This window comes from Chenopodium album, chromosome 26 (genome assembly GCF_948465745.1).
Source record: "Chenopodium album chromosome 26, dcCheAlbu1.1, whole genome shotgun sequence".
Classification (NCBI taxonomy): domain Eukaryota; kingdom Viridiplantae; phylum Streptophyta; class Magnoliopsida; order Caryophyllales; family Amaranthaceae; genus Chenopodium; species Chenopodium album.
In genome coordinates, this window is record NC_137859.1 from 9,919,127 (window position 1) to 9,936,808 (window position 17,682).

The following is a 17,682-nucleotide window of genomic DNA, read 5'->3' on the forward strand; positions in this document are numbered from 1 at the left end:
AATTAAGGTACGTAGTGCTCAAGGAATAATCCCACCAGCACCAGCAGCACCACCAACACCACCACCAACAAGACCACCAACGGGGAAAGCAACACCGCCAACACCACCGGCAACACCAGCACCACCGATAGCACCACCGAATGGGCCAATAAAGCCAGCGGTGCCACCAATGCCACTACCAACACCACCAAATACAAGATTCTTGTTATCAGTGAGACCACTACCACTTGTACTACTAGGATTAGTAGTGGTAGTAGTAGTAGTGCTGCTCATTTGCATGTTCCTAGCACCAAATGCTGAGTGACTAGCCATTATGACCATTAGTAGTGCAATGGCCAATACTAAAGCAGCAGAAAATTTTGCCATTTTTTTGTAAAAAGAAAGAGTTTATTTTTTTTATCTCTCCTTTGTTGTTTGGTTGGATTGAATGTTTGATGCAGAGATTTGGGTTATGAAGTGGGGTTTATAAAGGAAGAGATTGGAGTGGGGAAGTTGGAGGTTCATTAAATGTAAAATTAAAATTTAAACGTAAAATATTTATAAGTTAGAAATATTTATTTACTTTTTTTTTTCACAGGAAGCAAAAAAAAAAAAAAAAAAAAAAAAAAAAAAAAAAAAAAAAAAAAAAAAAATTATTTGCTCTAGGTTCACTTTATTCGATTCGTTTCAGAATAATAGACACAGTTTGGACATGTATATACATGTTACTCGTAATTCATAAATTTGAGCATTAATACATTAAAATATACATCTGTAAAAATTGCATAAAGTAATTCATATTAATATTAATTTAACAATATATACATAATAAAATTTGAGTTTTTATTTTTTATATTTTTTTTAATTATGGTAGTATATAGATATGGTCAAATTCAGATGAATGAATTGTACAAAAAAATCAAACCATGTCAAATACAAAGAAACAAAGGAACTAATAAAATCAAAATTTAAGAATAGAGTGATATATATGGGTAGATGGAAGCATTTGTGACAAAGTTCAGGAGAATTTATGTTACTAAAAAGGTGTGCATGCCAGCTTATATGACTACTAGTAGTAGATGGTAAATATTAATGGTAATATTGACCATGTTCTAAAAGCTAGGGTTTTGGTTGGATTTATCACGGTGTTTCTTTGATCATACATAATTACTTCCTTTCCTTTATCTTTTCTAGTTTGAAATTTTGGAGGTCTACTTTTTTTTTTAGAAATGGCATCCGAAATACTTTTCTTGACTATAGATTTACTCCGTGTATATAATAATTGATAACTATGAATTTTTACTTTATACTCGTACTTAAATTGAAACATGCAATTCTAGTTGAAGTTCATGTTTTATGTATAAACTAGTATCAACCTATGAATTTATGAAGTTTGTTGAAACGTAGTTTAAACAAAAGGTCTATATATGATATCATCTATGTCTGTAAGTCTTTATATGATTGTAATTCTTTATATCATCTATGTCTGTAAGTCTTTATATGATTATATCATCTAGTAAGATTATATCATCTATGTCTGTAAGTCTTTATATGATTGTAATTGAAAAATAAAATTGATTATTGATACAGTATTTAGTCAATTTATAAAATTGATTAACATGTACAATATATATAAAATCTAATCAATTCAATGGAAGTCAATGGTGGCATACAAATACCAATGCTTTAAAAGCAGGAGAAAAATGAGAGAACTTAGATAACATCAAAAGCATTTGGACTTTGGTTGGAGTATAAACATTAACTGTAAGATTGGAGAATTTGGAAAAGGTAGAATAGCAATATACTTCCTATTTCCTAGTTCCTACATGGCTACGTGCACTAATGCTTGCACAATATTTTTAATTATATATTACAAGTAGTAAAATGGAATAAGTTATATACTTAGGGCCTGTTCTCATTGACTGAACTCAGCTGAACTGAATTGAACTGAACTGAAATCAGTTGAACTGAACTGAACTGAAATGAATATTTTATAAGAGAAGGAAATTAGGAGCTGAACTGAATTGAATTAAGCTGAACTGAACTGAATTGAACTCAGCTGAACTGAACTGAATTTCAACGTAAGAGAACAGACCCTTATACGGACTTTTTCTAGAAATTCCATAAGTGAAAATTTTAACATAATATATATCCAACATATCATGCATGTATGCATGCATCAAGTTGACAAGTTAGGATTGAGTCACTTGATAAACGTTTTATTTTAGATTCTAGAGGTTTAGGCTTTATTCGCTTTAATTTTACCAAGTGAACGAAGGTGCTTAAAATGTGAGGATCCGTTATCTCTCCCTCAGTCACTCCACTCTCAAGTATTTTGTTTACAAAGAAGAATTGCATGTAGTACAGTGTGGCAATGACTTAAGCTGTAATATAGATGGATTAACCTTATTCAAACTTGGATTACGAGTTTTTTTTTTTTTTTTTTTTTTTTTTTTTTTTTTTTTTTTTTTTTTTTTGGCATTTATATTAGTCTGTCCACTGCTTTACTCAATAAGGCAATAAGCATAATGTTTATTGAGACGATGGCTCATACAATTTATCAATCTCACACGTACTTATGAACAGTTAAGATGACTAACATATAAAATAGAATCCTACCGAGTTTGATTCGTATGTGATCAATCCAACGACACACATGGTAACAATCATAACTCATTAGATGATAAATTTAACATTCTGAATTCATATTGACCAAAGATTAATATCTATCTCAACCAAACTTGCACAAAAAAGATGAGGACCTTAGATCTTTTGAGCTGTCTGTACCCTAAACAATGGTCAGTTTAGTCACAGTACAAATGCAATTCTGCAACTCCAATAAATATTTTTCTGAGTAATAATAATAATTTCATAGTAGTAGTTGAATTGTAAGCCAGTGACAGCCTTAACATCAATTATTATTGAGCCAATGTAGTCCATTTCTTTTTCCTTTTAGTAAATTTTTTAGTAGTCTATTTATTATTACTTCTAAAGTTTTTATGTGACAAAAATAAATAGAGAATTAAAGATCTTAGATATAGCATAAAAGCCATAAATAGATGGTAGAAAGAGAAAGATGCATGCTATTGTCAAGTAAAAATATTTAATGGAAGCCGTGTTGTCAGAGGGGTCACAAGGCTGGTTAAATAAGCCCTTGATTAAATTTGGCTATAATAGCAATATTGAATTGGGTATTATTTTTTCAATCATAAATTCATTTCATTGTATTTTTTTGTTCTTTTTACAAACATAAATTCATGTACTTTTGGTCTATTTCTTTGTAAATGATGATAGCTTTATACTAAAAATAATTTGGCATAAGTATAAGTATAAGATGACAACAAGTAGATAAGTAGCAGCATTAGCAGCATAAGTCTTTTAATGATACGAACTCCATCCGTTTTAAAAAGTTGAACTCTTGTTTCTAAAAAAGAAGATAAGAAGTGAATGGGGTGTTAAGAAAAAAAAAAAAAAATAAAGCAAATAAAATACAAATTAAAAGACCGAATTAAAGGTGGGAGGTGGGAGGTGGGTGAGTGTTAAAATTATCAAAATTGACTTTCTATACTTACTTAATAAGTTAACATACAGTAATCCCCTAAATCTAATACGAAGTATATATATATATATATATTTAGGAAAATGTTATACATAGCCCTTAGGGCTACATATAAACATTAAATTTACGCTTGAAAATCGTAAAAAGTTAAGAAATCATGAAATATAAACACTAATTACACTGATTTACGCGTGTTTTTGTCATGCATTCCTAATTTTATTCAATTTCCAAGAGTATATTTAATGCTTATCTATACGACTATACCCCTTAGGGCTACATATAGCATTACCCTATATATTTAAAGGGGAGTTTTTTTCCAAGTTTTTTGAGAGCCACGTATGATCTAATTTTCTTAGTGCGCCATGTACGATTATAACTTTTAGTTTTAGCCAATTAAATAAGAGATTATTAATTTCTTTTATAATTAAATAATTCAAATGCCACGTAAGCAAAATTAACGAATGAGATTTTTAAATTTAAATTAATTATATATAAAATATCATCTTTTGATAGTAGGATTTTTATCTAAATATATAACAAATTTTAGCACACAAATTAAAAAAAAAATTATTTTAAAAAATTCAAAAAAAAAAAAAAAACCGTGCATTGCACGGGCTTCATCTAGTAATTTTTAGATTACACATGTCAACATCATATTAAAAATTTTCCCTTCAAAAACATTTTTTTATATATATAATTTTATTATTGTTGTTGTCATTATGAGAAAAATGATAATTTTTATCAAGATAAAAAGATATAATAGAAAATTTAAATTTTAACATAATCCTATTTTTAATTTGATCGAAAAAAAAGGTCTGTTACTTCCGATAATTGACGACTAAGGAAATCATTACACTAATTTTATTTTCCATGTTATGCATAATTATAATCAAACCATGTATTAATTGAAAAACCCAAGCATAGCTCGGACATTAACTAGTATACCCAAGAGTAAGCCCTAGAATACCTCGAAACGTTAGTTGTCACTCTAATTTGAAAAATTGTTATTTCGTATTTGAAATATCAATATTTTTATGTTCTACACAAATGCACAGTACAAACTTACATATACTAATATTACATACTTATATAGTCAAAATTATTTTAAAAAAAAACTTATATAGTCAAAATTATTTAAAAAAAAAAAGAAAACTTATATAGTCAAAATTATTTTTAGATAGTAAATTTTCTTTTATTATTGCTTCAGATAAGTTGGGTTACAGTCTTAAGAGAAGAATAGCCTAACTTCTTGTATCTTTCTGTTATATAAAAAAAAAAATTACAGCCAAAATTATACTCCCTTCGTCAGTCACTTTTGGTAGAAAAGCATGGGAATTAATAAACATAAATAAGAAGTAGCAAAAGTACATTGAAAAAATAAATTTACATTGGGTATGCAAAAATGCAGAGAGAGAAAGTAATTAAAGTACTTTTACATGGGAAAGTAAATTTGCACAAATATTTTTGCAAATGAGAAAGAATTTTGGTAAAAAAATAATATAATGATACTTAAAAAAAGCAAATGTGACTAACATTGTGGGTCACCAAAAATGACATAAGCAACTATTAAAAGGGGACGGAGCTCATGGAGGGAGTAGGATTTTAAAAAGTGATACATAGGTAAAGGGTTAGGGTAACAATTTAGGATGAAGTAATTGAAGTTTATTACTGTGGAAAATGACCACTGAACTAAAATTATCGAGGAGTTGAATATTTTTACATAGCCAGCTACCTCAGTTATTATTGAAATTAAAGGGCCAACCACACAAACAGTAAAAATGAAAAAAGTCAAGGGTATCGCAACGCCCAACGCCCTAATAACGTTGCCCAAAAATTCTCTGCCCAGACATTTTCATCAGTCATTTTATTAATGATGTTGTCTAACTGTTGGAATGCAAATATGAATACTATGGTCTTGGGATGTGTTAAAAAATTTATACAAGTACTGTATTATTGTACAAGTATATTATTATTACGGAGTTTTTTTTTTTTTTTTATTTTTTATTTTTATTTTTTATTTTTTTTAAAGGGTAGTACAAGTATATTATTTTTGTATTGTAAACAAATTGACAAAAAATTAATGCATCGCATTATTCGGTTATATTCCCATACACTTTTTTATTTACAAAATTTTGGTCATTTGAAGTTTGCTAAGTGTTCTATGGTAGGGCTGTCAAAAGCGGACACGACACGATAACCCGACACGAACTCGACACGAAATAACCGGGTTTGGGTTAAGTATTCTCGATCCGTTTACATTATTGGGTCGACACGAACCCGACATAAAATTAAACGGGTTAGGTTTGGGTTGAAATTTTCAACCCAAAACCGACACGCATAACCCAATTATATAAATGGATTGAACGACAACCCGCTAACCCGAACCCGACACGCTTAACCTATTAACTAAATAGTAAAAAAAATCGAAAATTTTATTCTAAACTTGTAATTTTGTAAATTGCCTTAGCACCAAGTATACATTTAGGTAATTTTTGGCAGTTAGTTTCGCAGATAAATTAAATTTCAGCTTTTGTTAATTAAAATTTGACTATTAATTTGGGACAATTCTTATGTATAGTTGCGTTGCTAAAGCAACCAACTTTAAATTTCTATAGTACTTTTGCTAATAGGAAAATTTCACACCAATAATCCAACCTTTCACTCATTCTCCCAAAATAATCCAACCTTTCGATTAACCTTGAATAATCCTAAGTTTACCTATTATTCTCTCCTGGCAACCCTAGCAGGTCACCTTACCCATTATGACCGGTTACCATCCACGTGGCACTTCTTAATTGGCCAATTTTTTTTAATTAAAAAATATAGAAAATAATTGAAATTAAAAAAAATTCTTTCTCCTTTCCCCTTGCTGCCCATTTCTCTCTCCTCTCCCTTCCTCCATTATCACCACCTAAACTACTCACCGCCTCACCACCACCTACAACCACCTCAACCACCTAAACCATTTAAGCCACTCACCACCACCTACAACCACCACGGACTACGGTACAACCACCTCAACACCACCAACATCACCACTCAACACAACATCCATCAACTACCAAGTATCAACCCACAATTCAACCGCAAACGACGCCCACAACATCAACAATGTACGTCCACGGTCCACAACCCAATTCAGCCCCAAATTAAATTGAGAAATAGAGAGAAGAGAAGGACAATGGTGCGGGTTGGGGTTTCGCGCGATCGATTTTTGGGTAGGTTGGGTTGGGGTTTTGGGTTTTGGGTGGGACAGGGTTTAATGGTTTTGGGTGGGAAAAGTTTCGAGTTTAGTGGAGGAAAGGTTTCGGGTCTGGGTTTGGTTGTGGTGGGGTAAGTGGTGGCGGAGGTTGTGATGGATGCGGGGAAAGGGAGTGGTGTGTCACTGGTGGCCGGTGGTGGGAGTGGCGGCAAACCAGGGAGGGTTAAGGAGTGGCTGGGGGGAGGTTGTTGGGTGGTGGTGGTGTTTAAAGGATGGTGGGTATCCATCCTCCATTGATGTCACTATGTCAGGTCTTGGAACTAAGGAGGAAGAAGGAGGATAGAATAGGAGGAAAAAAAAGGGAAAAAAAAAAATCTAATTTAGACTTATTCAGCCGGTTGTAGGTAAAACAGGTTTGTTAGGAGAGAATAATAGGTAAACTTAGGATTATTCAAGGTTAATTTAAAGGTTGGATTATTTTGGGAGAACCATCGAAAGGTTGGATTATTCTTGTGAAATTTTCCTTGCTAATATTACTAACTTTAAACTCTTGTAGTATCATTAATAATTAATGAGTATGTCTTTTTAATTTTTAAATTGAATATTATGGTTTATTACATACTATATGGTGCGCCCCGGGGCCGGATGGTTTCCAAGCATTATTTTTTCAGAAACATTGGGATTTGGTTGCGGGAAATGTCTATAAAGTGGCCCTTGATGCGCTAAATGGAAAGGGGCTCCCTAAAAATTTGAATGATACTTTTATCGTTCTAATTCCAAAAGTGGATAATCCAGAGCTAGCTACTCAGTTTCGTCCCATAAGTCTTTGTAATGTGACGTATAAAATTATTACAAAGGCTATTGTGAATAGAATCAAGCCTATGATGCCACATTTAACATCATGCACTCAAACCAGTTTTGTACCGGGGAGACAAATTACTGATAATATAATCATTGTTCAAGAAGTGATCCATACTATGAGGAATAAGCAAGGTGGTAAGGGTCTTATGGCAATCAAGATTGACTTCGAAAAAGCTTATGATAGATTGCGTTGGGATTTTATTAGAGATACCCTCTATGAAATTCTCTTCCCTCCGATGATGATTGATCTGATTATGGAATGTATTACCACCTCTTCGATGAAAGTTCTTTGGAATGGTGAGCCCACTCAAGCTTTCAAACCGGGTCGTGGAATTCGTCAAGGTGATCCCTTATCTCCTTATATTTTTGTGTTGTGTATGGAAAGATTAAACCAACTAATTGAAGAATCGATTATTGAAAATCGATGGAAACCTATCTATGCGAGTCGGAATGGGCCCAAACTTTCCAACCTTTGTTTTGCTGATGACATAATTTTTTTTGCCGAGGCCACAGTTGAGCAGGCCGTGATTATACAGGAGTGCCTTGCTCGTTTTTGTAGTGCTTCAGGTCAAAAAATTCAGTTATTCGAAGTTTAGAGTATATTTTTCTCAAAATATGCTTACGGAAAAAATTACAGAAATTTGTCACGCCCTGGGAATAGATGAAACGGATGACTTGGGGACTTATCTTGGTATGCCGACTCTTACTAGTATAGTTACCCGAGACACTTTTGCTTATTTGTGTGAGAAAATTGATCGTAGGTGTAATCCCCCGTATTTATAAATATATTATAAATGAATTTTTATTTTATTTATAATATTTATGTGTGTTTTTCCGGGATTTAAGTTTTAAAGTTCCAAATTATTTTTTGGGTTGATAATTGATTTTGTTCTAAAAGGATTTTTAATTGTCCATTCTACAATTTATGCCATACATATTAAACAAAGCTAGTCCATTTCATTTATCTAATTGGCCCATTAATTTTATGAGGCCTAATCTTAAAACTAACCCTACACCACTCTCTCTCCTATAAATACCCCATACATCCCCAAAATTTTTTCCACACAAAAGGTTAGTATTATTTACTTACTCCTTTTTTTTTTCTTTTCTTTTTCCTTTCTTTTATTTTTATTTTTCTTTTTCTTTCCTTCTCCTTTTTTTTCCTTTCTTTTTTCCCCTTATTCCTCCTCCTTCCTACGTGAGCCATGCTCACTGCTTACCCCTGCTGCCGCCACCTGCTGGCTGCTGCCGCCACCCCTGCATGCCGGAAACCGGCGCCGACCACCGTCGGCCGTCGGCGACCCACCACCAGCCCAGCAGCTGGCCCACGTGGCCTCTACTTCTTCTTCCTCCTTTTTATTTTTATTATTTTGTATAATTTTATATGTAATTATTTTGGGTTTTGTTTTTGTAGTATAAAGATTATATTTTTAGTATCAAATTCATGTTTTTAATTTTTTAAAGTATTAATTTCAAATTATAATTGTTATTATAATTTTCAGATTTTATGAATTATAAACCTAGGGTTTCAATTTATTCAAATTGGGATTTTAGGGTTCTAATGAGCAATTAATTTGGGGCTTTTGTTCCTATTATAATTATAATGATTAATTAACCATAAAAACATGTTTTGAAGGAAGTTTTAAGGACTTTTAATGTAAATTATATTGCTGGAAATTTTTGTAAGTATTAATTTGTGATTATTGAATTGGTTGTTTTCTAGGAGCTGATTTTTCTCTAGGAGACTTTTAAGTAATTAAAAGTGGCGCAAAGGATTGTTTATACGAGGTACGTACATGTCTACTTCGTTGTAAGTAGTATCATGTTTAGATACCAAAAGAAAATAACTTAGTTTCATGATTAGATAACACTTGGATGGAAATTGTTTGGTTATATATTTAATTAATTCATGTATTTATGTTTATGAGGCATGTTTTGGTGAATTAAATATGCTTGTATGGAATTATGGATGCAAGTATGTTGAATTATATTTGATTAATTGTTTGTATGGAATGTTAATACAAACATATTTTATTGGATTGGTTTGTTAACCACATTTGGATTATTAAAGAATTGGAATTGAATGGTTTAAGTGGAATGAATTTATTAATTATTCCGCAATGTTATTATTTATTTATTTATTTATTACTCAATCATGACTTGTTAGTATGTTGAGTAAAGGTGGATTATTAAGCCGAAATGGCTAGGTGGGTTGACTATGTTCAACAAATTTGAATAATTTGGAAGTTTAATGGAATTAAAGGTCAACTTGTGATGTGATCACCATTGTCCTAAATAAGATTAGAAGTGAATTGATGTATGATCGTTATGTATGGTCTTCTTGAATGAGTCGGCTATTAATTAAAATTGTAATCACGTAAAGTGAAACATGGATGAGCAATAAAACTCTGGAAAGCGTGCACTTCTAGAGTATTGACAATTATGGGTTGGGGTACACGGTAGTAGCCCGTGGCTTTTCGAGGCTTGTTTGATCAACATGTCCTCTTCTCTTTTGGTATTTACATTTTATTTTATAATGAAAGTTAGATGGGATCCTAGACTAACTTTGTGAGAATGGAGTCGCGCCCATTCTTGCATCGCGCTAAACTTTTATTTCAAGTCATTTGGGACCAAAATGATTTGGTGGATTGGACAACCTCGTCTATTGCTTACTCCAAACTAAATCAATTAAATTAAATATAAAAAGTCAAGTGTTTGGAATTAGTTAGTAAGTATGTTGAGTCAATTGAATTGTTTAAGTGTGGAGTCTTGATTATTGAATTCACACTGTATGTTTATTTACTTTAATTAATTGAGCATGCTAGGTTTGGTACGTTGTAGCTTGTATGTACTCAGCTTTGCTGATTGCGTGCTTTTGTGTGTGTTTTCTTTTGGTCATGGCCTTCGCCTTTCAATGACCCTGTGATGATCCAATTATTACACTTGTATTATTGGGGAGCAGTATCGCACAGGTTAGCTTGATGATGTGAAGTTCGGGGATTTGACATACACATTGTCAAGGAATTGGTGTGATTGAGAGTATTCGATTCTTGTGTTGAACTTATTTATGTTTTGCAATTTCATTTATGTTTTGGATTTTTAATATTGGTTTGGTTTTAAATAAGGGCCTTATATGGTTCCAATTTGTAAGCTTTGACTTATTTGTTTTCTAAACTATGTTATTTTAAAGACTTAAGTTTGATTTTCCTCTACGATACTTTGATAAAGCCTTAATGTTTTAACACGTGGCGGTAGCATGCCAATGGTTCTCCAATATTTTATTTAAATTAAGTGGTTTGGAAAAGGGAGAATTATTGGGGTGTTACAGTAGGCTTTCTGGGTGGAAATCGAAATATATTTCTTTGGCAGGAAGAATAACTCTAGCAAAATCTACCTTGACAACGATGAGCTCGTATGCAATGCAAACGGCCAAAATTCCCAAGTCGATTTGTGATGATATTGAAAAAAAAGTGAGGCGTTTTATTTGGGGAGGTGATGAGGAGCATAGGAAAATTCACCTACTCTCATGGGATTGTTTGCAAAAATCGAAGGAGCAAGGTGGTTTGGGCATTCGAACCTCTCGACAAGCAAATGCTGCGTTCCTAACAAAATTGGGGTGGAGAGTTTTGATGGAGCCTAATGCTTTGTGGGCTCGTGTTTTAAGAGCAAAATATTTCAAAGGTAGGTGTGATATTGATATGTTCGAATCGAAGGAAAATATGTCGAATGTGTGGCGGGGAATAACTGAAAATGCTACATTCATTTCAGCTGGGTCGAGGGTGGCAATTGGGAATGGTGCTAGTACGCTTTTCTGGGACCATAACTGGGCTATGACAAAGCCCCTTAGAGCTGCTGCTATTGCCGAGATTCCAGAGCACCTCGATGGAGCCACTGTCGAGGAATTATGGGATAATGAGGTAGGATGGAAGTGGGATGAGTTTGCTAACTTGTTGCCTGACGATGTTTTGCGTTTAATCGAAGCCCATGCCCTTCGACAAGACAAAAATGTAGGTGATTTATTATATTGGGGGAGTGGTACAAAAGGGAAATTCTCAATTAAGGCTTCTATGAGAATTATACGAAGAGATGATGATATTGGAGATGATGGGACTTGGAAGTTGATATGGAAATTAAAGGTTCAACAACGGGCTAAGGTCTTCCTATGGTTGGCAATGCATGATAGGGTCATGACTAACGCAAATAGGCTCAAGAGAAACCTCACTACCAACCCCTATTGCAAGACTTGCAATTCCTTTGAAGAAACTACCTTGCACGCACTAAGAGATTGCAAGGCTGCTCGTGAAGTTTGGCGTCAAGTTGGGGGTTCAGCCACGGCCTCAAACTTCTTTCAAGGGTCTCTTCAACAATGGATAGGTCATAACATTAAGCATCAAGTTCGAAATGACCTCTCTACTGAAATATGGCCAACATACTTCACCATAACTCTATGGTGGATTTGGAGATGAAGAAATAATGTGGTTTTTGATACCCCCTATGAGATCCCAATTGATATTAATCAATTTCTATTAGCTAGGTTCGAAGAGGTTTGGAGAGTTCTTGGGGATGAAGACTCTACTTCGTCTCAACTGCCTAGAAGAAGGAATGAAGTGCTAGTTCGTTGGCTGCCCCCTCAAGTGGGCTGGCTAGACTTAAATACAGATGGGGCTGCTAGAGGTGCTCCAGAGCCAGCAAGAGGAGGGGGGTTGATTCGAGACTACACTGGCAGATTACTTCATGCTTTTGCTCTAAAGATTGGCTCGTGCAATGCATTCATGGCTGAGCTCAAAGCTGTGAAATATGGTCTTGAATTAGCTAAACGTATGCGTGCTAATAGAGTGCAAGTTCAATTGGACAGTCAGCTAGTTGTTGAAGCTTTAAACACAGAAGTTACTCATCGAGGTCAAGGCTACCATATTATCAGGCACTGCAAACAGCTAATAGAGGAAACCAATTGGCAAGTTCAAATCATCCATATTTATCGAGAAGCAAATCGAGCTGCTGACTGGCTCGCGAGTCACGGGGTAACCCAGAACAACAATATCGAGTTGATTCAATTCCCTCCTATAGACTTAGGACGTATTTTACATGATGATATTGTTGGGTGGCTTTGCCACGTTTAGTTCCTACTTAGTTTTATTGTTTTTCCCGGGGCTTGGCTCCTCATTTGCATCAAAAAAAAAAAACATACTATATGGTGTGTCAAAAAAAAATATTACATACTATATGGGTAAAAGGTTACACGGGTAACCCATTTAATAAGCGGGTTAGGTTTGGGTCAAGAGTTTTCAACCCGTTTAATAAGTGAGTTAGGTTTGGGTCAAGAGTTTTGCAACCCATTTAACATCGACACGAACACAAACCCGACACGACACGACCCGTTTGACAGCCCTATTCTATGGTGAACTTGTGAAGAGGATGCTAATGTTTTTCCCACTTACATTTAAAAATACAAAAAGCATTTTTCCATTGACATAGCTTTATTAGCTTTATCTAGGTTTATAGGAGATTAGAAGAAGCACGATAAGTTCAAGTGGTAAGGCGACTGCTAGGGATGTCAATTTAATCCGAGTTCGATTCGAATCCGATCCGATTCGAAGAAAAAAATTCGATTCGAATCCGTTTAAAATTAGTCTGAATCCGAATTCGATAAAATAGATTCGAATATTACTACTTGGACCCTACGCAAAGTCCGATGGAGTCCGATCCGAGTCCGAATCCAAGACTATGAGCATATGCTTTATAACTTGGGACAATTGTTTGCTTGTTTGTAGCAAAATTTTGTTATGTAACTTAGTACATTATTTAAATATGTTATAATTATACTTACCTTAGTATGACAATACAAGCAATTATAGGTATATGACATTACAAAATAAAAAAAAATTAATCGGATCATTTCGGAGGTCCGTATAAACGGACCGGATTCAACAAGAGTTTTTTGCATTCGGCGAGGCTCAAACTCGAGACCTCCCTTAAGCGACATCAAATTGCTTACCACTTGAGTCAACTCTTGTTGGTTATGACTAGAATATTACTACTTCATTTTCTTATCTATTGTTTTCTTAACTTTCAACTACGTTGAGAAATGACCTATAAAAATAAAAAATTAAAAATTAAAACTGGCACGTTGATAACTTACAGGTTTTTTTTGGACCATGACCATGGTCTGAATTCCAGCCACTGACATAATTTTCCGACCTTAACCTCCACGTGAGTGACATGTAACTTTAATTTTTTCACTCTTTCCCCCAACCACCATGTCCACCACCCCGTCGGCCAACCATTATCATACCATTACACCATCAACCCACCCTTGTCACTACTACTAGACCACAACCCTCTAGCCATCGCACACAACTGTGGCCAAATAACTACTCATGCAAACCCTCTCACCCTTGGAAGTTCTCTCCTTCATCTTCGCATATTCTTAGGTGCACACTCATGCAACTAGAAATAGGTGTAACAACAGCACAATATGAGCATTAGCTTTTCATAAAGTGAACATAGGCATAAAAAATATGAACATTAACTTTCCAGAAAGTGAACATAGGCATAAAAATATGTGATTTTCGATTTCTTATGTGGTGACTTTGTAATTAACTTTGATTGATTAGGTTATACTACCTCTGTTAACATTTAGTTGCAATTTTGGGGTACTATTTGAGAGACATAAAATATTCCAAAGTTGCACTAAATATTAACGGAGGTAGGATATGATTTTCTTAATTCTAATGAATTGAATTTTATCTGATTTTCTGTATTTTTTTATCAATGAACATAATCATGCAAAATATGAACATATGCATAGGTTCCCTTAAATGTGAACATTAGCTTTTCAGAAAGTGAACATAGACATATAATATGAACTTATGCATTTTACAAAGTGAACATAACATTTCAAAATATGAACGCAAGCATTGGTTTTCTTAAAGTGAATATAAGCATTTAAAAGGTGAACATATACGTAAAAAAATATGACATAAACATTTAAGAAAGAATACATATGCATAAACAGTATTAATTAATATTTCATGAACAACACATATTTACATTATGAATATTTGAAATTATATATGAACATATAAAAAATAATCATGAATATAATGCATTTAATTATGAATATAAAATTTTGAAGAAATAATAATATGATTATGAAACATATGTATTATATGTATTAAATGTTTATTTTTTTTATGTGTTCATTTTTTATTATTAAATGTTCATTTTTTTTCATGTTCATATTTTTTTTTACTAAATGTTCATTTTGTAGAGCGTAGTGTTGATTTTGGCAGGTCGTGGATATGTTGTCTGGCTTATTAATTTAAGCCGTGCGTTTTGGGTCTTCCCTTGTTGCACCTATCTTAGGTGCATCAGACCAATTGCTTCATCTTCTCCTCACTCTTTCTCCTCTTTGGACCAAGCCACCAACCCTAGCGGGCCTAGCCTACCCTAATACATCCCCTTCTTTATTTCTATTTCTTGCATCTCCGGGCTCCGGCCCTTCTACTATTTCCTCTATAAACTTGTTTGAAACATGTTTTTTTAACCAAAAATTGATTTTATATGATGAGGAATATGGAGATTGAATGGTGGTGATCGAGAAGGCAGTATGATGATTAGGAAGGACAATGGAGAAAACTGAGATTAATGTACATGATGGTCAATTAAAAAATGGTTAGATATTTAGTAATGATCCTGGTAAAAAAAAAAAAAAAAAAAAAAAATAATTTTAAAATACCGCCACATTTTTAAAAAGATCTTTCTCACAAATTTATTCCTACTATAAATTACAATTTGCACCATAATGTCCAATAAATGATTGATATTATTCACTAACTAAATTTTACATACAAGTAGGTATATTATAATGTCCCTAACCAACGTCGTTATGGTAACATGAGGTGATGGAGGTGTCAGTTGAAGGCTTATAGGAGCTTTAAATACGAGCCATGCATGTCGTCGATCATCACTAAAAAGGTTAGTACAACATGACAATATCATGATTTTTTTAAGTGCATCCACATTAATATTTTGTACCAGTAGATAAGCTATAAACAAACTAAGAAAGCTTGGTCGTCTTCGTACGTGGAGCCTACGTACAACATTTCTTTCCTGAAGATAACTTTTTTTTTTTTTTGTTTTTTTGGACGGCTTAGTTTTATTGACGGCATGCATCATGGATGTGCTTATCATAGTTATCAATAATATGTTACGAATAACATTTGAAGAGAATGAAAAGTACACTTCAGTAAATACTATAGTTATCAATAATATGTTACCAAGTGTGAATGTGTGATAGATGATTTTTTAAAAATTTATATTCAAACAAAAGTTGTAATTCTACTACTTAATAAGCTAAAGTATATATTAACAATCTAACATCGATTTAAATCACCTGTACATTTTTTTTAACTGGAGTAACAATGTTTTTGCATGTAACAAAAAGTTCATCTAATACTTTAAAGGCAATAGTCATCGATTGAAGTAGTTGAAATTGAATTTTATCTTAGCAAACAAACTATTGGAATGTTGCTTACATGTTGGTTCAAAAAATCGTAACCCTATCTATCAATCTATGTACGTGACTACTTGGGTTCCTCACTTCCTCAAATCACTATTTTGCACACATATTCAGCTACCGAACATATATATTTAGTTAAAATTAATTAAGCTTGTTTATTATGTCGGAATTAACTTAAAGTTATAAATAATGTAAATACAACAACTAAATTGAGACAAAGGGAGTGATAGCTAGTAACAACAATAAAACAAGATCGATGAATAACAAACTTTTATTGAATAATACGGAGTAATAAACAACAAAAGCATAAACGAACAAACACACCAATTAAACTCAAACCCTCCAACACACACAAGAGAGAGTACTCCTACAACCTAGCTCTCATGCAAAACTAGCTTAGTATAACAAAAATAACCCCATCCACTAAAACACAATTATGAGTTATGCCAACATAATAGAAAGTATTAATTAACTCAAAACATAATTAATCACACCATAACAAGATTAACAACCTATTAATTAATCATGATCTATAATCATCTTAAGGAATTCCACCAACACATCCAGCACCACCACCAGTTCCAGCACCACCACCCGCACCACCAAACCCACCTAACCCACCAGCACCACCACCTAACCCACCAAGCCCACCTAGCCCACCAGCACCACCACCAAGCCCACCAGCACCACCACCTAACCCACCAAGCCCACCAGCGCCACCCAAGCCTCCTACACCTCCAGCACCACCTAACCCTCCAACTCCGCCAACGGGTAAACCAACAACGCCAGCAACACCTCCAACACCACCACCAACACCTCCGAACGAGACAAAGTTCTTCTCGTCGGTTACACCGGTTTTCTTGTTGTCATCATGAGTAGTGTTTACAACATTTGTGTTGGTCTTTTGTTCTGGTGTAGTTCTCGCCGCGAAGGCGGATTGCACCAGAACTAGTGTTACCAAAAACAATGTAATGCAACACTTACACATAACTTTTGTTTTTATGTTTTCTCTCTTAGTACTCTCTTGTTTTTCTCTTTGTTTGTGAATGAGAAATGAGAGTGATAGTGTTGAGTTTATATAATGGAAAAAAAGAGGGTAGTAGTAACGAACGAACACACTAGTAAGAGTGTAAGAGTAGTATAGTATAGTAAATATTAACGTGGTAAGTAATAAGTATTGTGCAGTAAGAGGATGGAAGGTGGGATAGTTGGAGATAATAAATGTGGATTGACATAAATGACAAAGTTCAAGTGTTGGTTGTGTTGGCGCGCAGGAATCTCAGTGTGTGATAACATGTTTTTTTGAATCATCTTGGAAAGGAGAGGTAATGTTGCTGTGAATTTGTGGTGCATCAGTGCATGATATAACTACTAGAATGTGGTACGAGTACAATTTACCAGGGTAAAGGACACTTTTTAACTTGTTATTTCGGCTGTTTGTCCATGTGCTTTTAACCCATGTAAGTCGGTGTAAGGTAATTTTTTATGATATGGGAAGAAAACCGCGCTCTAGAAGGGGAAAAAAAAGAAAAAAAAAAGAGTTAAGTACCATCATACACT

At 33.8% G+C, this 17,682-nt stretch overlaps 1 protein-coding gene across 1 annotated transcript; it reads right to left on the reverse strand.

The window, feature by feature from the left end:
* Nucleotides 1-16,412: 16,412 nt before the first annotated feature.
* LOC145618644 (uncharacterized) lies at nt 16,413-17,172 on the reverse strand. The gene has a single exon (XM_081673419.1). It carries the CDS (start codon nt 17,108-17,110, stop codon nt 16,664-16,666), a length of 447 nt encoding a protein of 148 aa, XP_081529545.1. The 5' UTR covers nt 17,111-17,172; the 3' UTR covers nt 16,413-16,663.
* Nucleotides 17,173-17,682: the final 510 nt, after the last annotated feature.